A 27058-nucleotide genomic window follows, 5' to 3' on the forward strand; every position below is an offset into this window, starting at 1 on the left:
GTTTACATTATATCATCGATTATAGAAACTGATCAACACGACCGATATCCGATATTTTTCCACATTAACTGCTCGGATGATTAGGAACACTAGAGGCGTGGAAATGAGGCAAGAGACAGTTGAAGAAGAAGTAATAAGTGTATTAAAAGGCATTGCAGCCACTGGAAAGTTTTGGTATGCACTTTGTTATTAACCTCATTCTGTTTTTCTAGTTCAAAATAAATATTTAATTGAACTTCTCATTACTTGTGTTCTTATGGTTATTGGCATTGATAACTATTTATTCATGTTACTATGTTATATGACTCTGCAGGTATGATTGGGAGAAATTGAGAAGCATGTTATCTCTTCGTTTAATGCAGGTATGGTAATCTACAAGGTTTTATATATTTTGTATGAGTGTGTGTCTTAGGGGCCGTTTGGCAATATTGTACTGAATCATTAAGAGACTTGACTGCCTATAAATCATTCAACATGTTTCTGAAACTTACCCATTAAGAGGCTCCAGGAATAGGTGTTTTTTTAGTGAACCAAACACACTCTACCTCTGACCGCATCAGAGGCAATCTTTTAATGGAATCATTAAGGGGCTACCAAACAGCCCCTTAACGTCCATTCTAGGTGACACAATGGGTAGTCTTTTGTTACTGTGTCAGATATGTTTACTAACATCTGATTTTTGAAAAAAAATTAAATTTTTGGAGCTTTTATACTTAAAAATTAAAAATACAACGTGGATGATTTCAACTCGTTTGACTCTTTCAGTTCATATTCTCTAGTGTCCAACATGGTCTTAGAAGCTAATATATAATCTTTGTTTTTTTGTCCTAGATGGTAATTATTCTTATTTTTCTTTCTTATTACTTTTTTTTACTATAGGTCATTTCCGAGTATCCTCAGGCAAAAATGACAACCGAGGAACAAAAAATATCATTAGGAGAGACACATGCTGAGTTGGCGAAAAGGTTGGATAACGGTACTTTCGCAATCATGTACCTTTTACATTTTTATTATATGTCTTTCAACTTGGTTGTGTTGAGGTATTTCTTTTATAACATTTTCTTTCGTCGGTTTAAAATGTCTTTATTTTGTTTTGACTAATGAAGAACTCAATTCAGCCAATTATATTCTGCAGCTCTTCATAATTTCGTTGACGACCCACCATATACCCTACAAAGGCTATCTGAGGTGATTGTGATAATATTATTCGTGATGATTGATAACCTTTAAGTTGACATGAATCCATGCTCGAACAGATCATACTGGATGCAAGAATCTTGTATCCAAATCTCTCAAAGCTCGCTCTGGCCTTAGAAAAGGTAACTTTTTATCTACACAATAAGTATTAAAACCGAACCATCATACAAATGAACTTGCAAAGTAGCTGATTTTAATAACATTGGTGAATTATTGTAAACCCTGTTTTACAGAATTTTTCCGTGACATCAACCTTGACCATCTCTACCGACCCGCAACTGCAATCTGATACTGTCATGGAAAACGGAGCTCTACCCGTGGCAGTGGTAGCAGACAGGGACGAAATTATGACCAAGGTTGAAACAACCGAGAAGCCATCAGAATCAAGTTCCATGACAACAGGTAATTCTTATAACTTTTTTAAGAAAGCCAAATATTTTTTTTACTATTCTTTGAAGCTATCATTATTTGCGAAACCGTTGTGTGATATAGAATGTGAGAAGTATTATTATTTACAGTTTCTTGAACTGCTCTACTTAACATTGATCAAAGAAAAGTTTTTTAAAAAATGTGTTGTTCTTTATGTTTCCAGATATAGCTGGCGGCAGCTGCGTTTTGCTGGTCCAAGTCCAACCTTCGGGCTTGTCGAAACTGTGAGAACTGCGTTAACAAGTTGGTTTATAAGGTTAGGGGTTTGAACTTTGAACCCAACCTGCCAGTGTATGTTATACATGGTGGTGATTTGGTGTGTAAGGTGACTTGTGTAAAAGAAGTTAAGGGGGTAAAATAGAGTAATATTGCTCATGTATTTCTTTATAAAATTTGAAAGTAAAGAATTATGTTCGGTTTTCATTGTATTTGAAAAAAACTTAATTGTATCGTTTGTGATATATTTACTGATAAAAAGTAAAAAAAAATGTTCGTTTCAGTGACATTTTAGTTATTTATGAACTTATAACATGAAGGTAAAAAAGAGAGTATTATAACACTCGTTGAAAGTTGAGTGACCTAATTGATACGAAACTTTAAGTTAAGTAGTCTAATTGAGATAATAAAAATATAAGTGAGTTATTTAGAGCAAGCTTTAAACTTGGTTTAACATGTAAGAGTAGTGTAAGAATGTGTATTGTGGAGTCTCTATGGGGTGCCAAAATATGTCACGTCATCCTTTAACATGAGCAACACCATTATGGGCGTCAAAACTCATTTCCCAAAGCTTTAACGAGCGTGAGGAGTGTGAGAGATGAGCAACACCATCATGTCACACCAATCACACAATTTTTTTTCTTTTAATATATCTTTCAGTTAAAACCATTACACTTTTTGCGAAATGGTGGTTTAGTTAAAGTCTCATCTGGTGGCCAAGCTTGGATGAAGATGTCGAGGGGGCCGGACGAAAATACACATTAAAATATTTGTAAACGAAGGGGGCTGTGATCAAATTTTTGGTTGAAAATGGGTAAATTTACACTATATATAAAAAAATGTGGACGAAAATGAGTATGTCGCGCATAAAAACAGAAGGGGCCGGGGCCACCCTTGGCCCCAACTATCCTTCGCCATTGGTCTCACCGTCTAGGCGTCTATATGAAAGTGACGTGACACTTTAACAATGACATGTAGTTAAAACCACTACACATAACCAAAACAATAACCTAGACATAGGGTGAGCAACAAATCGATTAAACGAAACCAAAAGTTGATGAAATCGAGTCAAAATTACATACGATTCGGCTATTTTTTCAAAACCGAAAATTGCCATTCGATTTCAGTTTATAACTTGTTTCTCAACGAACAGATCTCCACCAAAGTTGAACTACACCACTGATCAATCATCAAACCTCACCTAACTTATTTGTGATGATTGTTATTCGATTCTAAACTCATTATTTGGATCAAAGTTTAGGCAGAAATCCATTCGTAAGTATTTAACTACTTTGGCCACAAACTTTCCATGCACAAATTCGTTAATTTGGGTCAAAGGTTAGGACTTCTAAGTTCTAAGGACAAGTTCATTAATATTGTATTTAACAATTACTTTTGATCAATACTTTTGTATACAAACTTTACTTATTCTTGAAACTTTTTTTCAGACTCACAACATGCTAAAATATAAAACCAACACATAATCATTAATTTCAAGCTGTTTTTTTTTTTTTTTTTTCAAAATAATCAAAACCCAAGACTCAAAACACTCTAGTGACGTGATACATTATTCATCTAGAAAATTTTCATTTAACAGATTTTACACAGCTAAGAAAATATGTTAAAAAAAGAACAAATGTTCCATGCTTTGAAAACATAGCACGATATTGCAACACATATTATATTACTCGTAAGCATGTATACATACTGTTTTAGGGGGGACGACTTCCGTTGATAAATAGTCAATTTTAAAATAAATTTAAACCCTTTCTGATTATTTATTTTTATTTGTCCCACAAACTACACTTGATATTAAAAATTCATTCATATATACTAAAAATATATACTTACTATTATTTAGAAATTCAACAAAATATGGCAAGATGGGGAAACTTGAAAGAGATTATTATACCATCCATAAAATGCCAAGATAATACATAAACTTAAATATGAAATCTTATTATCCATTTTCATACACCAACGTCAACGTTTACAACAAGCCTTCGAAACCAGCACTTGAAAAACTATTACACTAGCCACAATTTCACATAATCAAAATGTTAAATCGCATAAAAATAAAAATACACATAATATTCATAATCATACAACAACAATCACTCTTTAATCAATCCACTTCCATCTTCTTCTTCATCATCATCATTTACATTATAATCCATCACTTATGTAAGCAGATCATTCACCCATCCAAGATCCGGACCATTCACAGAAGAACCCTGATCAACATACAGATTCGGCCTCGTCGACGAGGCCCAATCTGCACCGTTCATTACATCAAACGGTATATGTTGATCATTACCGCCAACACCACCACCACCATTGAAGCAAGCATCCATCCAAGGAGAGTTCATGTTCATGTTCATATTCATGTTCATATTAATATTATCTTCCATTGCCATAGCCTCCATGGACCTCATTAGTTCATCTATTGACTGATTAATAATAAGTTGATCATGCATAGAACTATTGTTTCCTAAATGAGACATACACAAAGAATCACCTCTACTCAACCTATCCGCAAACCTCGAAATCGGCGAAAACCCGGCCCCGGATTGAGCAGGCGAGTAAGGCGGAGACACAGGAGGCAACAGTCCATCGAGATCGATATTATTCAGAGTGGAAGTAGGCGAAATGGTGTGATGCACATCCAAATGGCACCGACAGTGCGCACATTGAGAAGAAGCATCCTTACTATTATTATTAGAATAAGGATGCTTCTTCCCAGTCAGCTCCGTGTGGTACTCAGTTGGGACCACACGGAGCTGACGCTGAGTATGAGCAAAGAAACATATCTTTCTTTGACAATTCTTCCCGTCCTTGCACGCTTCAGTGCGATAACGGGAAGGATGAAGCCAGCACTCAAAAACCCCATGAGCAAACTCACACAAATCGCCACGGCTACAATTCCCACGCCGAAAATCCGCACACACGGTCCCTAAATAGTTATACCGTCTCGGACACCTCCGGCGAGCCTTCTCGCCGGGGTGAGCGAACGGGCAGTCGGTCCAATCATGTGACCGACTCCTCGTACACTTCCGAACCTTAAATTCATACATACGAAAATGATCCGCAGCGTACGGATCATCCTCTTCGTCATCCGCGTCGTTATACGGAAGAAACTTCTTAAACAAAGTTTCTTCCGGTAACACTCGTGGTGACTCGTTCTGATACATGTAACTGTCCATGAACGAGTCACCAGAGGCCGCGGAAGAAGCAGATGCGCGTCTGCTTAAAAGCTTCCGCGGCGGGATATCAATATCCCTAAGTGATTTCTTGTTGATGTAGAGTTGATGAGGGGAATGAAGCTTATGGTTATGGTGATGTTGTTGTTGTTCAAGACAACTATTAGCCATGATTGCTTTTGATTTTGTTGAATAGCTGTTTATCTATTAATAATATTATGGTTTGTGATATAAAGAATATGAATATGTTTGGTAAGTTAAATAGGGTGAGAGAATTGAAGAATAGGATGACGAGGATTAATATTTTGTGTGCGTGGTGTAAAGAGGATGCATGCAAAGAGACATGTGGCGGCTAGATAGAGAGTGTGTGTTGCATGCAATTATGCGATCTGTTTCGGTTTTTTAATATTTTTGTTTGGTTTTGTTGTTATTGTCGTCATGTCTTGTGATGGAGGCAACGTGGTGTTGAGTTGAGTGTTGTATACTTCCCCCTTACATATAATCCAACAAAGGTACAAGGCCCGGCCCACACCTATCTTATCTTTGGTTATCGAAGTAAGGTAATTTTTGTAGTATATGTATATGCATACACTACAATGGTATATGATAGAATAATAAAACTTTGTACAATGTTATAGTCATAAAGAGAACTTGTTACATCATCTTTTGTTATAGTAAAGATAACTAAATAATTCAATTTATAGATTAAATATTTATATCTAATACATTGGTCGATTTAAGTAAACCATCGTAATCGGTGGAGTCGTTAGAGTTTCTTTCCGAATCAAGTTTGAGATGTCATGATGTGCAGGGTCTTCGACTAGTTGTAATTGAAGATGTAAGTTGTTGGATGTAATTTGGACAAATTGGTGAACTTAAGGTACTAATGATGACAAGTCGGTCATACTTGGTTATGTTTCTTAATTGTATTGTAATTAAAATAGGTAATGTCTCGACTAGCGAGTTAGGTTAGCCTATATAAACCGAGTTATGGTTAAACATTAGAATGTAAAATGCAACCGAGTTAGGGTTCATCAAGAGTCAACACGTGTTAGGGTTTGATAGATTGTAATTAGCTTTTCGAGTTATATTTTTCGATTAATATAAACGAGAGTTAATCGTCTGGTTTGTGTTTGTTTATCGATCGGGACTTATATGTTACGATTTACGTAAAAGGACACAAAAGTGTGTTATTTTATATTATCATCATCATCATCGTACTCAGTATATCCCACCAATAGCAAAGCTATGGTAGGGTCTGAGGATGGTAAGATGTAGACAGCCTTACCTCTACCCCATGGGGATAGAGAGGCTGCTTCCGGTGAGACCCCCGGCTCGATAGTAGTTTTGCATCAAGCCTTGGACATATTATATAAGGCACATAGCACTCAATCATCGGGACGCCGGCTGATTGGTGCATGTACCCTTGTCTTTCGGCTATCAACGCCATCACATGATGCCTGATTAACCTTCCATCACTTTTAACGTTATTTTCACAAAATTAGTAAAATAACGTCAAAATTAGTGCAATTTTACTTTTGCCCACCCGAGGGTTCACACATATATACATTATATGCGCGCACCGCAAGCAGGGCACTGTTATTTTATATTATACATGTGGTTATTTTAAAAATATATATATATATATATATTTATTTGAGTAGCTTTGCTCCTTTGAATGCTCTTTTAAAAAGGTTAAAAGCGTATGTGTTAACTTCAAAACCAAAATTGTCTTTTGCCTTAAATAAAACGGTCAAGATAGAAGGACCACCAACCTTTGTAATTATGGATTTACGATCGTCTATATACTGTAAGGACAAAAGGCATAAACGACATAACAAATATATATATATATATATATATATTGATTTAAACTGTATAAGATGCAATACAGTAACTTATTATTTTCTCGTGTTACTTGGTCTGTATATTAATTTAATTAAATTCGATATCTTGGTTCACTTTTTTATTTAATTTCTGGGTTGTGAATTTGTCTCCTTCGCATTTCAATGTATTTTTTTATTTACACATGCAGTTCATGTTCTTTTATTTAGTTTCATTTCCTTATAGTTATGTTTATGTTTATATTATTTAAGAGTTTTGTTCTTTTATTTAGTTTCATTTCCTTATAGTTATGTTTATGTTTATATTATTTAAGAGTTTTAGTAGTTTCCTTTTAGAATATACGTTGTATGTTTTGTAACCTATGTTCACAATTATTGCAGCTAAACATCTAATATTTACTTCAAATAAAATCTTAAAATTATATAACTAGAAATGTATGCAACAATTGGCTATCATTACACAAAAGGTACTACCACATTGAAGTAGTTCAATATTATGACAAGAAGATCCATTGGCATGTCATGATAAATATAATATATATAGGTACACCAAAAAATGATAAGAACATAAAGAAACAAGTACCAACGTCAATTATCACTTTTGAACCTATAACTACTTGGTTTAGAAATACCAGTCAGGTCAAACACCATTAACTTCGACGGTCCTATATCTTCAAAAAAAGCGAAACAGCTCACATTTCAAGAATGTTGATTCTTTGGCAAGTAACAAGAACCGATGACATTATCATGAACCTGTAACAAGCCAAAGTAGCAGATTATAACATAAACAAAGTCAAAACACCAGATAGAAGTTCAACAGCCTTTGAAGCAACCATGAATCCATCAGTCTTAAGATAAAAACGCTATATCACTGTTAAATGTGTGCATATATTTATAACGATAAGAATTCAAACATTTTGCTTTTTGGACACAATACTTTCGGGTTCAAAGTTTGTCTCAAGTGTTAAATGTAGCTACCAGTATTTCTGAAATTTAAAAAAAAAACCATACTTCGACTGTATTACTACGTTGACACTCTCTCGGTTGCTTGACTAAACATGCTCGTTTTTCGTTTTTTCGAAAAGCGAATTTCTTTTTAGTTTAAGAGTGTTGGCTCAACAATTGATTCTAACAAGTGAAGACATTCTACAACATCAAACCAAAATATTAACAAGTAACAAACTTTTTTCCAAAGTATTCTAAATTAACTAAACTAATAAAAACACCATCAATGTTTTAAAGTAAAAACCGAAAAATTATTCGAAACTTTTATAAAAAAGCGGACATGCCAGACCTAGTCAAAAAACAATATACATACAGTTCTCTCCAAGTATTTTCACATTAGACCTTTACAGGCCAGGATTTTGACCAAAAGTTTTGGAATCGGCAAAAAAAGATGCCAGAAAATTGGTAAGAAAGTTGTTGAATCGTCGGTAGAACGCCTTTGTCTGCACAAGGCGTTTTTTGGGCACCTCACCCTATGCAGTTAATGCCAAAAAATAGCGGATATCGGTCAATGACCGGTATCTGAGATATCGGTTATTGCGGTGGGATAGCGGTGGGATAGCGGTATATATATATATATTATATAAAACACCAGAAGTTATCTAATAATAATACTTAAGTCTTAATACCAAAATCATAAAAGTCAATAGTTCAAAACACAAAGTAACAATATTTTTAATTTAAGACAGGATTTAATCACTTAATTGAAAGCCATAGATATATAAGCATCAGCAGCGGCTGAAGAAACGGGTATCGGAGTTGAGCATCAGCAGTGATTGAGGTATTTTTAGGGCAATAAGCTGATCGTTCAATAATAATCATAATGAAATTGGGCTATGGGCTTACAGTTTGGGCCAAAAAAAGTAACAATTGGGTCAAAAATATTAAACTGATAATCTCACCGCTATTTCCGATATATCGGTGGCCAAATATCGGCGAAATAGCAGTAAATAGCGCCGCAAATATCGGAACCGCTATTTGGACCGATATTTCGACCACTATTTTACCGCCGGACCGATAACCGCTATAGCACCGCTATTGATAGCATAGACCTCACCTTGCCTGGGCGCCTAGTCATGCGCTTGGGACACCTTTGACAACTACGAAAAAATATAAAACCTTTGACAACTATGAATTTGTACCTAGTGGTGTATGTCCAAAAGCAAGACAACATAGGCAACCATACAACAACTTACACACTAAACACATGATTGAGTTGGATCACACTCATATAAGGAGATTACGACATGTGTACATATAATGGACATGTATATTCTCACCAAATTAAACGACTTCAGCAGAGCAATCTTTGACACGTTTCGCCAGAAAAAGTTGCTCTTTATCTAACTAAATCAACTACATCTACACTTAAAACTCAACCTAACACCGAACTCAAAACCATTCAATCAGATAATGCTCTTGAACTAGACTTAGAGAAGAAAAGAGAGGGCATATTCACTTTTTTTCCAAAAAGAGTAAAGTACGTAAAACAAATTGTAAACTTTGTAGTTGAAAGAAACCATAAGCATCCCCTTGAAACTTAAAATAGGCATTTTCCAGTCTTATTTATTCACCGTGTATTAAGAACATTATGCTCTTACTATACATCTAATCACAAGATTCCCTACCGCCTACTGGACCTTATCATGTACTTGCTAGTCACTCCTTCATGGAACACACCTACATATCAGTATCACCACATAAAACCATTTGACGCCCTTATTATGTTTCCACACTTAAAAATGAGAAAGCTAAGTAGAAACCTAGTATTGTTGCATATGTCCGCTTACGTTGTGCTACTGACATAATCACACAAAAGCCTACAACTTTTTACAATCAGAAAGTGATGTAGTGTCTCGTGAAACCCTATGTCAATATGTGAATAATCTCTCTTTTTCATCATTGTTTCATACAACTCGAAACTTCCTAGTCTCTAACAGCAACACCACTACTTCTGCTATTTATATAAGCTGAATCAGCTTCTTTGATACATTAAGCTTTCTAGTGAATATTCACCAAACTTATAAAAAAGGTCAATGATGGGAAATGATTTATCTGTGTTCATAAGAAAAGGTAGTCAATGAATTCGAAAAAAAACAAACTACATTTTTTTCATTTTTTAACGTTGTTTCTTTACTTTTTGCAACACTAGAAACACGTTTATCGTTGTGCATGAAACCGAAAAAACTGAAACCAACAAAAAAGGACAGACGGTTTGATTGTACGTTTTGGTAAAATCTGAACTATCGTTTCGGTTTTGCATGTAATAAAAAACCAAGAACTAACCGAATTTTAAATTTTTATTTTTTATTTAAAGTAATCCATATGAAATTAATAAATATGTATCTCATGTATTTCAGCCCAAATATATAATAAATTAATAATCAAGTATTTATTAATTATCAAAATGAGTTAGACCCAAATTCATTATTTTCGGCCCAAATTTTTAAGCTCAAATGACAAAACCGAACAATTTTCAAAAATTTTAAATACAAAGTTTCAGTTTTTTGTTATGTTTTAGCGCAAAACCGACCCAAACCGAACCGTGCACGCCCATAGCAAAAATAGAATCAGAAACAGTGAGATTTCACTAACCTTCAGGGATCCAACAATAACTGCTTCGAGATAGAACAAGAACCGAAGGCATCAAACCCGGTTCAGTAACCGTACGAAACGGTTGAACCGTTTCCAAACAGACGCTCAATTCAACCGGACAGCTGCAAACTCAGCCATCAATTAATTAAAAAATAGTTTATCAAAATGTCATGTATACGTGTGTGGTAGTGTGGTTATTAACATACCTGAAGATGCGATGAGACAGAGGCTTAGTGGCTGGCAACCGAGGAACGGTGGTCTTGACGCCGGAGGAGATTTTAGCAGCGGCGTTACGAACGGAAGTTGATCGTGTAAATAACCTAACGGCTGACATCTTGATGGTTAGTTGGTTACCGGATTATTGTGGACTAAAACTTAAACCTTGAGGTGCACAAATTGCGGTTTTCTAATACCCGGTTCCGGGCATAAAATCGGGTTAGGCATGATTGATCGACCAGATATTAGTAATACACGGGTTAGGTTCGGGTACGAGTATTACCATACTTATGAACTGAATTCTAGTCAGGTATAAAACTGAGTATTTGAATACCCAATTTTTGGGTATTGAAAAAACCATAAAATCGGGTTTTTTTTCCTTGTACAGATTGGGCTTTTTAAGGGCTGCACTTTTAGGTTTTTTTTTCTTTTTTTGCATTTTTAGTTAATTTCGGATATAGATCGGGTATTTAAAAAACCTTGTCTCGGGTACTGGAAAAACCCGGTTCCGTGTATGAAACCGGTTCAGTTTTTAATTATTAACAGGTACAAATCAGGTTCGGTTTCGGTACGGGTTTTGTTACTGAAATGCATACTCTATCCATAATTTACTGGTAGGATCAAGTAACAGGTTGGGTAGTAACCAGATTTGTTTTTTTTTCACCCGATTCCGGGTTCATTTTTTTTCACCACTACTAAAACCCTTTTGTAGAGGTGCACAAAAAACCCATACCCGGAACCGGACCCGAAAAACTACCCGGAACCGGTTTTTTTATACCCGGGTATTCTATACCCGAAACCGGAACCGACCCTACCCATATGGTATGGATAGGGTATGTATTTTGAGGTCAATGCCCGAACCTGATCATACCCTATACCCATACCCGATATCAATTTTCTAATACCCGGAATAATACATGAGTTTTTATAGTATCTTTTTATATTTACTTTACAACTTTTATGTTTAAGTTTTTGTAAAATGCATATTACTAAGTAAATAATTTGTAATTAAGTGGATTTATGGTTTTTGTAATATAGTTTAATTATTTTTATAAATTTTAAACAAATTAAAAAATGTATAAAAAAATTCCAAATTCAAAACCGGGTATTAATACCCGGTCGCACTTGGACACATACCCGGTTATACCCGAACCCGATCATACCCTCTGCCCGGGTACATAGGGTTGAGTTTTTCTCCTCATTACACTACCCGAACCCTACCCGATTTCTCTCAATACCCGATCATACCCGAAACCGGTTCCATACCCGTACTCGGGTATTAGAAAAAACCCGATTTATGCACCTCTAACTTTTGTATGGAAATTGAATTGAGCCCGTGTGTTGTTAACTAACTGGGCTTTGTATTTAAGGCCCAATAAATGTATTCTTTATTTATTTCTTGTTAACTAACTTGGCTATAGGCTATGTTGTTGTTAGAAAATGGTCAATATGTTTAAAAACAAATGTTAACGTTAGTGACTTATTATTAACCTGTTAAAAATAACTGGTTTCGATAAACTGGGTTATAATCAGTTGGAGTTCAAAAATGTATAACCGACTCCTAACCATCAGGGTTACAATTGGTTAAGTACATGTTTGTCATGTTTTACATAATATATAAGATGAAAACAAAACAAACAAAGGATATTAAGATGAAATTTATTGGGTATACATACACATATATAAATTATATCGTAATGTAACATCCTACTTTTGGTTTTAATAATAAAATAAATTTCGTCTATTTTATAGTGGGTCGTTATCGGTTTAAATAAATGAAATATGAGTTGGGCTTGTGTTGGTTGAATGGATGTGAGTTATGGACTTGGGTAAAAAGAAAAGACCCTGGGCTTAAGCCCATGACCCTTAAATATATAAACCATAATCACCATTTAATCATTCATTTCTCATATTCCATACATAATCCAAAACACACACTTAAGTTCTCTCTCTAGTTCTCTCCTTACCTTAGCCGAAACAAAGAAGGAAATCGAGCACCGACCCGAGGTAATGATAGTATGATATTGTATAAACCCAAACCCGCTAGATCTAGTCACGAAACGACGAGCCGGCACCTTAAACCGTTAAAGTCATGAGATCCGGATAGAATGAGCTTAGGGCTCACCCTAGCTCAGATCTGGATCGAACGGGACGAAAAACGGTAAAAAACGGTGTAAAATGGGGTAAACCGCGTTTTTCCGGCCACCGCCCGGTTTTCTGGCACGGCGGCGCCGGAAAGGCGGCGTGGGTATTTAAGGATGTCAGAGAAACCTAACCCTAATTCGTTATGTGAGAATAAAGAATGAGCTTCAATTCGTTATGTGGTTCGTTACGGAAGAACCCTCGTTCATTAGGCTAGTTCGTTAAGTAAGAATAACGAACTGGTTGAGCAATTCGCCATGATTGCCAGTTCGATATGAAAGACCATTTCGCTATAAAGTTTAATTCGTTAAGATGGTCCATAAGTGGTGATTCATTATGATATAACGAATCAGAACTCCATTCGTCATAGAATTCTAATTCGTTAAAGAACTGAATAACGAATCAGATAACTGGATAACGAACTAAGTTTACAAGAATGGCAAAAATGGTCCATGGACTAAAAAAGAATGATTTAATTACAAAATAGCCCCTGGACTTTATTAATTAATGAAAGATGCCTTAAAAGGATTATCGAGTTAGCAATAAAATAATATTATGAAAAACCTAATGGAAAATGTGTTAAAATAGTTAATGAAGATAAAATTTTTTCAAGTTGATCTGGCAGCTTAACCCCAGCCAGGGGCTCTGCCCCTTGGACCCCGCTAGGGGCTGCCGCCCATAGAACCCCGTTGCCAGGGGCGCTGCCACCGGACCCCCGTTCGTTGAGAGTTATAATTACACTAGAAAAGCAATATGGGTAGTGATAATTAATTGATACGCGTAATTGTTATACAGTTAGTCGCGCTCAGCTCAAGAAAGGAATAATTGTTAACGATGAATGTAACCGACTTCAGGTGAGTTTCTAGCCCCATTTCTTGTTATGTTTTCGGGGCTATGTGCATTCTCGATGTGATTAGTTAATACACTTGTCCTAAGTGATAAGTGTATGCTGTATGTGTTTTATGTGAAAGGTATGATTGACTGTTTGTCGGTACATGAACGATCTTCGGATATTGCATGTACTTCCAGGTAAATGTTTGATGATAAAATTGTTGTATATGAAGAATGAATGATATATGTATGTATGAAACTTACAATTATGTATATAGAAAGGTATGGTATGAAGGTATGGAAGAAAGGGTGACCGGACCCTAATAATATCCGAGGATGGAGGGTACCGGACCCTAGAGATGGGCAAAAAAACCGGTTCGTGAACCGGTTCAACGGTTTAAACCGAAAACCGGTTTTTACAAAAACCGGTTATTTAAAAACCGGTTTGACCGGTTTAGTAACCGCCGGTTCGTATATCGGTTACAAGTTCTAGAGAAAAAACCGGTCACTGAACCAGTTATGGAAAAAACCGGTTAATTTTAAAACCGGTTATTAACCGGTTATTTAAAAAAAAACCGGTTAATTAAAAAAACCGGTTATTAACCGGTTCTAACCGGTTTCTAAACCGGTCCTAACCGGTTAGACCGGTCCGAGTTTTGCACCAAAAAAACCGGTTAATAAACCGGTCCGGTTATTTAAAAACCGGTTTTTTTCCAGGCCAAGAAAAACCGGTCCGGTTATTAACCGAACCGGTTTTTTTTAAAAAACCGATTTGTGCACCTCTACCGGACCCTAATAATATCCGAGGTATGTATGGTGAAATGCCCTTTATAACGTAAGGTTAGCTATAAATGTGTATGGACGAATGAAGTACAGATTATGTATGTAATGCGTACCTTCGGGCACGTATATGTGTATGTAAAGTAAGTTATGTGATTAACTAGAACTCACTCAGCGTAACTGACTTTTAGTATGCACGCAGGTTAACAGATTGAGACAGCTGGTTTGAGATGGACACATGGCAGGATTGAAGAGGCTGACATCTGAAGATTGTCATGATGTTTTGAATGTTATATTTTATGTTATGTTTAAAAGACAAATTATGGATATTTGTAACGAATGGTTGATTTTTATATTATTCCGCGAAGTTTTTAATTAACTTTGATATTTGAAACTGCGTTTATGAGTAAATCCAACGACAAAAGTGAGGCACCGGTAACATGACCTTTTACGTAACTATAAATACACTTATAGAAAATACAATAATATGTTTTTTAAGAAGAAACAAATGGGGTATTTTTTTTACTCTTTATCTTACTAGCTTTATAGATGATTGATAACTGACATGGACAATTAAAAAACACTAAAAGAATTAATATCGACAATTATAAAGTTGTTTAACCCAACCCAACCCAACCCAACCCAACCCTAACCTAACGCTATCATTAATATTTTATTTAGCATGAAACAAAAGAAATGCAGACCGAATATTGGCCCCAACAATATATTTTTATATGTGTAATATATTTATTCACAGCGTGGAAAATAGACTCATGTTTGTGGCTACCATCCAAAATAGAAGTCAACATGTTACAACTTAAAGATGTCATTAACGAGTCGATTAGACTAGTTGATCTTTTGTCCTATGAAAGGTTGGTGTGAGTGAGCTGTAAACCTTCAATTCCAAAAAATAAAAAAAAATCGAAAACAATAATTTTTATTGAATAAATAAAAGAGATTACAATAACACAAAAATAATCTTGGAATATAACTTATTAGGCTGAGGGGTGTGGGGCTTCAACGGGGGCGCTAGAGCCTTTCCGCTCGCGCCCCCAGGCGCTAACACCACACCACCGGGGCGCTAACCGGGGCGCTAGCGCGAAAAAACATGCAGGCGTGAGCCTGTTAGCGGGAGAAGAGAGAGAGGAGCTTGTTGAATTTTAGAAAAAGAGCCGTTGGGCTCTTATTAAATTAAAAAAAAAAAAATTTCCTATATAATACCCCATTTCATCCCATTTTTATACCACAACTTCAAACATTCACCCAAAATCAATTCATCTTCTCAACTTTTTTTAAAAAAAATGGCTGGAAATTGGTACCTTGATTCAGATTTTGCAGCCGACTACCAAAAGAGCAAGATTTTTTGGACAAATGTTAGGGAGACGTTCTACATGCTCGTTGGGAGTACAGAGCGGAACGCCGATATGATTTCGGGTCGGTGGTCCGAAATCAGAAAATTTGTCGGCTTGTTTACTAATCTTTTCAACATGAACAGCGGTCGTATGAGACCAAGTGGCAGTGATGATTTGGCGGTTTACAATTTCACGGTCGAAGAGCGGAAGCAGGAGTGTTTGCGGAGGTATGGGATGGTGAAGACGTGAGACGATTTAAAGTTGTGGGAGAGGTTGAAAAGGTGTTCCAAGTGGGTTGAGCTGGTGGCGCCGGACGTTGATGCGGAAGTTGGGCCGAAACGGACTAAAACTAGTTCGTCTGGAGCGTATAGCACTTCAACCGGGTCGGATTGCCGCGTTGGATTCGACCTAAACATTGCGGAGGAGGAAACGTCTTCACCGCCGAGGAGGCGGCCATTGGGAAGGGACGCCAAGGGGAAAAAACCGGCTGAGGGGGAAGCCGTAAACATCGCCAATCTTGTTGAATCCCTCAATAAATTCAACAAAACCATGGAGGTGGTCTCTAATGACAAAAAAGAAAAAAGTCGAATGAGAGATTTGGACTTTCTTACTAGAGACTTCAGTAACCTAAATCCGGTCGATCAAATGCTAATGGAAAAGCAAAAGGAACGTATCCGAAAGAGGTTGATCGAAGAAGACCAAGCCGAAGAATAAGAAGAATGTTTTTTTAGTACTTTAATTTTTATTTTATTTTTAGATATTAATGTGTTTTTTTATTAATGTGTGTTTTTTTAATAATTTATGAGTTTTTTTAATAATACGTTGTTTGAATATATTTATAAAAAAATAAAAAAAAAAATTCGATGGAGCCCCTGCTGGAGCCCCTCCACACCAGGGCCAGGGGCTCTAACGGGGGCTCCAACACCCCCCTTATTCAGTTTCTCTCTCTGCCACACGTCATAATATTATTGGTTGGAGCCCTCATTAAAGCCCCATTAAAGCCCCCCACACCCCTCTGCCTTATGAAATTACTTTATTTAAACCACGAGAGATAATAAGTATTATTTAAGTATGATGACCATAACTTCTAAATATACAGATAGATGTGTTCTAATGCACCTCAAAGCTAAGGGGAACAAGGTAAAGCTTCAAACATAAAAATAGAAATCAAGAAGTTGTTGATGATTTAGTAAAATCATTTCTAATCTAATTGCATCAAAAAAATCGATATTTCTAACTTTGTCACGAATCAATTAACTTTTACATGTTCAGTATGAATATGTAATGATGGATTAGCACATAAACAAGGTGTTTTGCGATTGTCACACCACATAATAATGCAAATTTGATGAAACTTCAAGTTAATGTTTTAAAAGGTCTAGGAATGGTGTGTTGTTTATAGTTTTTTCATGAAATAAGGTTGACACTCGGAAGTTCGTAAGACCATAATACGCCGTTGATTATATGAACAACTAATACAATCGTTGCATCATGAGAGAATGGCATAAAGGAAGCACGACTACACCCACACCTCCTCAAAAGACATTAAATGAAGGGATGTATTATTTATACACTTTTTATAGGGTGTATGTAGAGATAATATGTTTTTAAATGAACTAATTTATTGATGTTTTTAAAAATAATAATTTTTTTTATTTGTGCAATACCTAATACGATTCAGTGATTCATTATATTTAATTAATTTAAAATTCGTTGTAGAGTTTGTTATATTATAGATTAAACGCCACGTGAAATATCATATAATTATACTTAACTTTTAATAATTTTAAATTATATAATATACTTAAATATACTATATTGGACATTACATTTACATTAAATTAACATAATACATAGTATATCAAGTAGAAAACTCAGATACGACAAATCAAACCATCCATTACAGTACTTAAAATGTAAGCTCATTACGTGTTTAGTAAAGCTTTCAAATTTCATACATAGAATTGTGAAAATAAACAAACGTGTGGGAGTATCAAACTAACGCCAAATCGATTAAGACGTGCACATTTCAAAACTACTTAACACGTAAAATTTTCAAAGTCAAGACGCATAAAAATTACTTTGTTTAGCAAGTGCACAACATAAATCCAAAACTTGCTACCATGGAGTCGTGGACGATTTCATATCCACATCGAACGGCCACCAACTCCTCACACCTTAAAACTTAAAAATAAAACCATATGCAGCATGCGGCTCACATTACACCTGTTCGCTTATAAGTAGGGTTTGTTTACCGACACAACACAAACACTACCATCACTACCGTTTCTCCACATAACAATGGCGGCTACAACAACAACCACCACCACCTTCTCCACCGTAGCACCCACCACCTCATCAAAGATCAACCCCAAAACCCTTGGGTTTAACGTGGCGGCTTTCCCAGTTAAAACGACGACGTCGAAATCACTCAAAGCAGCAGGTAGATCTGGTGGGTCTGCTATCGGAGCTACAATGGTGTCTGCACCGGCTATAAACCGACCCACGTTGCTTGATTTCGACACGTCGGTTTTTAAGAAAGAAAAGATTAACCTTGCTGGTCATGATGAGGTATTTTGTTTTTTTGTAATTATTTTGTATATATATGAGCATTTGGTACCGAGTACCCGTGTTGTGAAAATCGTTAGCGCTAGTCGGGCGGATGGGTGGGTACTAGCGATTAATCCGGATTAATAAAGATTAGTCGGGATTAATCGGATTGGAATTTATATGTAAATTGTCAAATATACATATATATTCAAATATTATGTAGAAAAGTTTCAATTTTAACCGATTTTGGACAAAGGAGGATTAATCGGTGACAAATCGGTGAGGTAACTACGAGCGCTCAATCGGGGATTACTCGGAGCCTAGTCAAGAATTTTGCAACACTGCGGTACCAATAGATATGAACATCGTATTCGGTATCCAATTTTTTAGAGGTTCGGTATCAGTATCCACTTCGCACTAGTCGGGCGGTGGGGTAGGGACTAGTGATTAATCAGATTAATAGGGATTAGTCGGATTGGAATTTATATGTAAATTTTCAAATATTTATGTATTCCAAATTTTATCAAATTTTATGTATAAAATTTTCAATTTTGACGCATTTTGGACAAATTGGGATAGATGGGCGAGAAGTCGGTGGGGGTAGAGACTAGAGATTAATTGGGGATTAATAGGGATTTTTACATCACTGATTGTATATAATATTTGTATATTCTGTTTTGTATGATTGTATTAAATATTTTGTATATTCTGTTTTTTTATATGATTGTATCTGATATATTTGTTTTAATAATATTGTGTAGTATATTGTGAGAGGAGGAAGGGATTTGTTCCATTTGTTGCCGGATGCGTTTAAGGGGATCAAGAAGATTGGTGTTATTGGTTGGGGTTCGCAGGTTTGTAATATTATCCATTTTATTAATTAAGCATTTTGTTAATGTTCAGTAGGTGTGTGCAGGGTTCGATTTCAGTCAGTTTTGGGTTAAAGCCCCACCAAAAACCAAAACTTTGGTTTTTTTTTTGAGTTTTGTTTGGGTTCGCTTTTCTCGGTTTCGCTAGTTGTGCTTGATATTTGGGCTTATTTTTTTAACTATTTGATTATTATCCATTTGAGTAAAACTATTTGAGTTATGTATATATGAATTATTTAAAATAAAAAATAAAGTCTATATATTTGTTCTAGTTATTATAACTTGCAGAACCAAACCGTTTTTTCACGAAAACATAATTCCAAAATGTCAGCTTTTGTTTCAGCTTGGCCTTTTCGGTTTGTTTTTTTTTTCTGGTTTTTGGTTTCAGTTCGTTTTTGTTTTTGGTTTCATATGCACTTTTTGACATAAAACGATGAAAAATAGTGACGATTACAATTGGAGTTGTTTTGCAGGGTCCTGCTCAAGCTCAGAATCTCAGGGATTCGCTAGCAGAGGCTAAATCTGATATTAAAGTGAAGGTGAATTTGAGAATATATTTGGATTTGAATTTTTTTAACTGTAGTGGTAAACATTATGTTGATTGTTGACTGTTATTGAATTAGATCGGCTTACGAAAGGGTTCAGCTTCGTTTAACGAGGCTCGGGCTGCTGGATTTTCGGAAGAAACCGGAACTCTTGGAGATATTTACGAGACTATTTCCGAGAGTGACTTGGTTCTGCTTTTAATTTCCGATTCGGCTCAGGTTAGTTGATATTTGTGAATTTTTTTTGTTGTATAGACATATATTCCATGCAGCTGTGATTTGATTATTGTTATTGTTGTTGCAGGCTGATAATTATGAGAAAATTTTTTCACACATGAAACCAAACAGCATACTCGGATTGTCACACGGGTTTCTTCTTGGTCATCTGCAATCAGCCGGTCTTGATTTCCCCAAGAATATTAGTGTGGTTGCCGTGTGCCCCAAAGGAATGGGGCCGTCTGTTAGGCGGTTGTATGTTCAAGGAAAAGAAATAAACGGGGCCGGAATTAATGCTAGTTTTGCTGTTCATCAGGTCGGTTATTTTCTTTTATTATGTATATGTCTTAAAACATATTTAAAAAATAATAATATTTGTCGATACAGGATGTTGATGGAAGAGCCACTGATGTTGCTCTTGGATGGTCGGTTGCTCTCGGTTCACCTTTTACATTTGCCACTACACTTGAGCAGGAATACAGGAGTGATATATTCGGGGAGCGAGGTAAGCCTCTTTTTATTTGATTTTAGATATTAGTTAAGACGTAATTTTAATTTATATTGGTAAATTTTAGGTATTTTACTTGGTGCGGTGCATGGTATTGTGGAGTCTTTGTTTAGAAGGTATACTGAAAACGGTATGAACGAAGAATTGGCTTACAAAAATACCGTTGAGTGCATTACCGGCATAATATCAAAGATAATATCGACTCAGGTTTATTATTAATATTTTTAAGTTAAATTATATTGTTTTTTTTTACATTTTCTTACAATCTTTTCAAAATTTCGATTAAATCAGGGCATGAAGGCTGTATACGAGTCGTTCGACGAAGAAGGCAAAAAAGAATTCTTGACTGCATACAGTGCGTCTTTCTATCCATGTATGGATATATTGTATGAGTGCTATGAGGATGTGCAAAGTGGCAGTGAGATAAGAAGTGTTGTTTTAGCCGGTCGTCGATTTTACGTGCGTTTATTTTTTCGTTTTCATTTTATTTTAAATTCATTAACATAATATTGATAATGAATTGAATGTTTTCGATCCCTTTACAGGAAAAGGAGGGCTTGCCAGCCTTCCCGATGGGAAAGATTGACCAGACTCGTATGTGGAAAGTAGGTGAACGGGTCCGGGCTACCCGGCCCGCGGGTGATTTAGGCCCGTTATACCCGTTCACAGCCGGTGTTTACGTTGCACTTATGATGGCTCAAATTGAGGTGTTGAGAAAGAAAGGACATTCTTATTCCGAGATCATTAACGAAAGTTTGATCGAGTCGGTGGATTCGTTGAACCCATTTATGCACGCTCGTGGTGTGTCGTTTATGGTGGACAATTGTTCAACAACCGCCAGGTTGGGGTCGAGGAAATGGGCCCCACGGTTTGACTACATTCTTACTCAGCAGGCTTTGGTTGCGGTTGACAACGGTGCTCCATTAAACCAGGATCTTATTAGCAACTTTTTTGAAGATCCGGTGCATGAAGCGGTCAAGGTTTGTGCAGAGTTGAGGCCCACAGTTGACATCTCGGTGCCTGCTGATGCTGATTTTGTTAGACCCGAGTTGCGTCAATCTAGTAACTAGACACGGTCGTGGTTCATATCAGATTATTAAGTTATGGTTTTATGTTTGCTTTGCTAGGGTGTTATGCATAATGTTTGTTATGGATTTTGGAATCGGATTTGGCGACTTTGAATAATGAAAGTTATTAGGTTTCGCGGTTATTGTGTATGAAGTTTATTAAGGTTTTTATGGTTGTAGCAATTTCTGAAACACATGGTGTGTGTTGTTTGGCCAAATTAATGATCAATTTAGACAACACGAACTCGAGATCTTTTGTGTTAATATTATGTGTCCAGGTGGTCCTTGTCTTATCATTAACGATAGTAAGACAACATTGAGTACGGCGTCGTGTCGTGTCTTGTATGGACCCCACAAATCTATTGTTATTTTTTTTTGTGTTGCAATTGTTAATAAGATTGGCAAAGAACAATATAGCTGGAATCTGGTCACTTGTTTGGACTTTGGAGTATGTAAATATGTCCACTTCTTTGTTGACAAGTGATATGTGGATCATATTTGCACCCATTGATCTTCATGAAAAGCCACTTCATTTTTTATTGCAACATTATTATTAGAAATTATAACCTTCAATAAGTTGTAATGGTCTTTTATTTTTTCAAAACATTAAGAAATGTTAGATTATGAGTTTAAAGTTAACTGAAGTACTAAACTTTAGGTTAATGATGAGTGGATTGCTTGGTTCTAAACAATGTTGGTAGACCTGGCCAAATGGACAGGTCATACACCATGTTGGGTCAGTACATGTGCGAGCCAGAATGGATGTAGGTTAGAACATGCCAACCTTTTTCTTATAAGGTTGTTTTGGTTCCGGTCAAAGTGTGCATGGGTGAGAACAAATCAATTAATGGTATAGAATCAAATGATAAATTGATGTTAGCTCAGAGAGACCGGAGAATAGGAGCGATTGATGTTAAGCCTTGTAAGTTTAAACCAATAGCAACCATAGGAGATGAGCCCATTCTAACCCGTGTTTCTTTGAAGTTAGCGCATTCTGAACCGTTTATTATTATTTATATTAAAATATTGATATGCCCATTCTAACCCCCTTAAAGTATATATGTTAACCAAAAGCAACCCGCTGCTTTCTTTTTAAAGTCCATATCAACACCCTATAGGCTATATCCAAGCTCTTGGGTCAAAATTGCCAGGGCTAAGCATTGCGATGCAGACGGTGGGTGTGGGTCGGAGTGATGTCTTGAAGTCAATCAAAGGATGAGTTTTGAGGTCACTTCATAAGCTTCTTGCACAAGTCGTATATTTACCGTGAGGGTAGAAAAGTAAACTCAACTTGAACTGATGTTTGAATCTCAGACATGTGGTAACAAAAAAATCATGTGCTTCCTCTAAACATTCCCACCAGATATAAATTTTAAAACTTGAGTCAAAAACACTCTTCAGAACAATCCCAATAAACATATAATAATTAATTAAGTGAAAAACAAAAACATTGACCACAAAAATTGACAAAAGTTGGAAGTGAGCAGTCATTGAAAAGATAAACCACCTAAATCACACACATTTCAATCACAATAACAAGTACTCACCAACCATTTCCTCTGCAGCTTCTCTATGCACCACTCCCATTCACTGAAATTAAGAATCAATAAATTACTGGTTTGACTTTTTAAATCAAATATATAGAACTTGGTTTGACTTTTTAAATCAAATCTATAGAACTTTGACTTACAGTCAAAACACTTACATCAAGATATGTTGATGATAAGGGTGTGCGAGGTGCGGTTCGGTGCGGTTTTTGGCTAAAACCAAAGCGAAAACCAAAACTTCGGTTTTTAGAGTTTTTTGAAACCATTCGGTTTTGGTTTTTTCGGTTTCGGTTTTTCCGTTTTCGTTTTGGTTTCGGTTTTTTCGGCTTTTGCCATTTGAGCTTTAATACAAAAAAGTAATGAATTTAGGTATAAATAATAGTCTATTATACATTTGAGCAAAAATATTGAAGTTACATATTTATTAAATTCTTATAAATTCCTTGATATAAAATATAAAAAACAAAAATTTAGAAACTCGGTTCGGTTTTTTCAGTTTTTATTACATGCAAAACCAAAACGAACCATTAGTGCGGTTTTTACAAAATCATAAAACAAAACCGTCAATTTTTGCTTCGGTTCAGTTTTTTTGGTTTGGATTTTTCGGTTTTCAAGCAGTTTTTCCGGTTTCTTGCACACCCCTAGTTAATGCTAATACCAAGGGTGATTAATATTCAGTTTAGTATCAAGAATTTATAAAAACATATAATACACACCTCTGCATTCTCAATCTCATTACCAGTTTTAGCAGCTCCATCTTGCTTGAGTGAATCATCTACAAGATGAGAAATATAGTCATATTAGTCAACGTTACCAAAATCACATAACCGAATAGTCAAACACTTACCTCCTTCTTCAGCAATGTCAGAGGTCCATAAGGTGAGATTATCCCTTAGAAGTTGCATAATCAGTGTACTGTCTTTATATGACTCCTCATTCAAAGTATCAAGTTCCGAAATTGCTTCATCAAAAGCCTGTTTAGCTAGATGACAGGCCCTAAGAATAACAATAATCACATGTTATGTTAACTAATATTCGAAAACCATGTTGCTGCAAAAATAATATAACTTGAAACGAAAGCAAACCTTTCAGCCGAATTCATAATTTCATAATAGAAAACCGAGAAATTTAAAGCGAGTCCCAGTCGAATCGGGTGCGTAGGCGCCAATTCAGCTTCTGCTGTACTTGTAGCCGCCTGATACGCTTTCATTGAGAGATCAGCAACTTCTTTCTTATCATTTCCAGACTTAAATTCCGCCATATATCTATAATAATCACCTTTCCTGCAGAAAAACAAAACGAATATCAAAATAAACATATTACAAAATCAAGTTATGTAATTTTTAAACTCACATCTTGTAATAGAAAACATTGGATTCGCCAGAACTACCACACGAAGGAATGAGATAATCATCAATCACATTCATGATATCACTGCATATGGTATCAAGCTCTGATTCAACCTTCTGTCGATACTCGTCAATCCGCTTTGCATTCTGCTCGTTTCCTCTTGCTTCTTCTTTCTGCTCTATCGATTGCAGTATTCTCCATGAAGCTCGTCTAGCACCGATCACATTTTTGTACCCGACCGAAAGCAAATTTCTCTCTTCCACAGTTAATTCCTCACCTATCTTTGCAACCTTCTTCATTGCTTCGACCATCTCTGTTAATATTGATTCAATACCACAAATCAAGCATAATTGGTAATTAGTTAGATCAGGATATTGTAACTTGTAAGCAACTAGAGGTGCAAACGAGCTACTCGGGCTCGGATCGAAAAAAGCTCGAAATGAGCGAGCTTTTTTGAGCTTGGGCCAAGCCTCTACTAAAGTTCGTTAAGTTATCGAGCCCGGGCTTGAGCCTTAGCGAGCCGAACTTTACGCTTCACAGCCGAGCTCGAGCCGAACTTTGGCTCAATTAACGTACTACTTGAGCTCGAGCTTAGGCTTATTTAACGTTTTTCTCAAAATATATATTAAAAAAATAATAAGAAAACACAACTAAACTAATCATAAATAATATACGAACTGAGCCCGAGCTAGAGCCGAACTTTGGCTCAATTAACGTACTACTTGAGCTTGAGCTTAGGCTTATTTAACGTTTTTCTCAAAATATATATTAAAAAAATAATAAGAAAACACAACTAAACTAATCATAAATAATATGCGAACTGAGCCCGAGCCTCTGATAAAGCTTGTTCTAATAAAGCTCGTTAGCCCGAGCTCAAGCCTTAACGAGCCTTGTGTATTTTAAGTTTTACATCTTTTGTACTTCTATGTATTTAATTTACGCTAAACAGCTGAGCTCGAGCCGAATTTTGGCTCGTTTAAGGTGCTACTAAAACTCGAACCAAGCTTAAGCTCGTTTATGGTTTTTCTCAAAATATATAAAAATAATTAATGAAGTAAATAAATTAATTAATAAATAATAAACGAGTCAAGCAGAGCCAAACCCGAGCTTGAAAAAACAACTCACAAACCGAGATCTAAAGCAACCTATTGATTTTAAACTTGTTTATTTCTATCTCCATGGACATTTGACAATCAAGTATCACAAAACACATAAATTATTCAATTAATCAACTCAATTACGCAAGTATTAACAACCAGATCAAGCTTTTATCATCAATTTCTTAATAAATTCAACTCTACTAATTTAAAATTAAGTAAAACACATAAATCACAAAATGTTATATAGTATTATTCACGCTAAATCGAACAAAAGACGGTCGGTAGTGAAGTGTTTTGAGTTTTGACCGACCGTCATAACGTTCAGCTTGCTCGGCGAGCTTAGCGGTGTAGACGAAGATCTCACGATCGGAAGTAGCCATGAGTATGGATCTGTGAATTGGAATTAGATGAAGATGAAGATGAAGATGAATTTGAGAGTGTGAAAGAAATAGAAATAGAGACAGACAACAACTCGTCACGTCGTGATGTCCATATTTATAAATTTATTATTATTATTATTATTATTATTAATTCATTTTCTTTCTTGTTTGAAAACCTATTTGGAGGGATTTTTTTATTGAGAAAACCATTTTATTCTGATTTTTAATACAGAATTACCGAAATTGTACTTTATGTTTGCACCAAATTTTACTTATTATCCTTTATCTTTAAAAGTAACATTTTTTATCCTTTGATAAGTGAAGCTCGGACTCGTTCATTAAATGAGCTTACTTTTAAGCTTGAGCTCGGGCTCGATGAAGCTCGGCTCGATTGAGTTTTTTAACGAGCCGATCTCAATTAGCTCGTGATCAGCTCGACTCGTTTGCACCCATACTCACTGTGTGATACGTTAAGTTATGCTCTTTTAGTGGCACAACGACTGTTAAGTGGCAGCCGATAATATGGTTTCCTGGTGAAGCCAGCGTAGGTCCAATTAAAACAACATAGCCTGATCGGAGCGGGGGTAACTGGCTCTCCAAATTAAAGAGTGATAGCCTAAACACAAAAAGAAAGTTGTTGCTCAAAAGAAATATATTGTTTATGTAGGATATATTTATTTATATTTTATATGATATTTTATCGTGATCAAGATAATCAAAACTAATGTGACAACTATGCTAAATCATCATCCAACTCATTAAGTGCATACTTTACCTAAATCATATATTGTTATATTATACGAGTTTATTATCTTACTTTAATGAGTGTGAGAGTGTCTTCATTGTAAGTGTGACCTGATTTTGTCAAACAAATCAATGTGAATAGCAAAATCATATTGTAGGCTTGCTCATATAATTTGTTGTTCATATCATTTGTTTAGAGATGTGAATTACTGACATGACACAAACCTAACAAGAAATTGCAGGTTTAGGTTTAATATAAAAAGGTACAGGCCAATTTTGAGTCAAATTTGTGAATCCAATAGAACGGGTTTGCAAATTGATCCTTTTAACCCATTTTTTAAATTTTGTTTCTTCAAAGTATGTTTTATGTAATAA

At 35.7% G+C, this 27058-nt stretch overlaps 4 protein-coding genes across 5 annotated transcripts; 1 reads left to right on the forward strand and 3 right to left on the reverse strand.

Annotated features, from left to right (window-relative positions):
* Positions 1-3813: 3813 nt before the first annotated feature.
* Positions 3814-5545, reverse strand: LOC143539746 (zinc finger CCCH domain-containing protein 2-like). The gene has a single exon (XM_077032976.1). The coding sequence runs from the start codon at positions 5211-5213 to the stop codon at positions 4023-4025; it is 1191 nt and encodes a 396-aa protein (XP_076889091.1). The 5' UTR covers positions 5214-5545; the 3' UTR covers positions 3814-4022.
* Positions 5546-7380: 1835 nt separating this feature from the next.
* On the reverse strand, positions 7381-10874 carry LOC143539757 (protein NUCLEAR FUSION DEFECTIVE 6, mitochondrial-like). The gene is made up of 3 exons (XM_077032980.1): positions 10693-10874; positions 10487-10608; positions 7381-7639 (listed from the first exon to the last, which is right to left on the reverse strand). Exons 1-3 carry the CDS (start codon positions 10818-10820, stop codon positions 7632-7634), a joined length of 258 nt encoding a protein of 85 aa, XP_076889095.1. The 5' UTR covers positions 10821-10874; the 3' UTR covers positions 7381-7631.
* Positions 10875-18085: 7211 nt separating this feature from the next.
* Positions 18086-21705, forward strand: LOC143542077 (ketol-acid reductoisomerase, chloroplastic-like). Its single transcript, XM_077034746.1, has 9 exons — positions 18086-18378; positions 19119-19211; positions 19700-19765; positions 19850-19990; positions 20076-20303; positions 20375-20492; positions 20563-20702; positions 20787-20954; positions 21041-21705. The coding sequence occupies exons 1-9, from the start codon at positions 18109-18111 to the stop codon at positions 21563-21565; spliced, it is 1749 nt and encodes a 582-aa protein (XP_076890861.1). The 5' UTR covers positions 18086-18108; the 3' UTR covers positions 21566-21705.
* Positions 21706-22959: 1254 nt separating this feature from the next.
* On the reverse strand, positions 22960-26025 carry LOC143542088 (14-3-3 protein 9-like). 2 transcript variants are annotated; one of them, XM_077034760.1, is made up of 6 exons: positions 25870-26025; positions 24463-24772; positions 24195-24392; positions 23960-24105; positions 23826-23884; positions 22960-23152 (listed from the first exon to the last, which is right to left on the reverse strand). In XM_077034760.1, the coding sequence occupies exons 1-6, from the start codon at positions 25937-25939 to the stop codon at positions 23150-23152; spliced, it is 786 nt and encodes a 261-aa protein (XP_076890875.1). In that variant the 5' UTR covers positions 25940-26025; the 3' UTR covers positions 22960-23149. The 2 variants fall into 2 exon arrangements, with proteins under 2 accessions (XP_076890875.1, XP_076890871.1); XM_077034756.1 differs by having other exon boundaries at positions 23957-24105.
* Positions 26026-27058: the final 1033 nt, after the last annotated feature.

This window comes from Bidens hawaiensis, unplaced genomic scaffold, assembly GCF_021521415.1.
Source record: "Bidens hawaiensis isolate Kalapana, Puna unplaced genomic scaffold, B.hawaiensis_p1.1 tig00000820_1, whole genome shotgun sequence".
In the NCBI taxonomy this organism is placed as follows: domain Eukaryota; kingdom Viridiplantae; phylum Streptophyta; class Magnoliopsida; order Asterales; family Asteraceae; genus Bidens; species Bidens hawaiensis.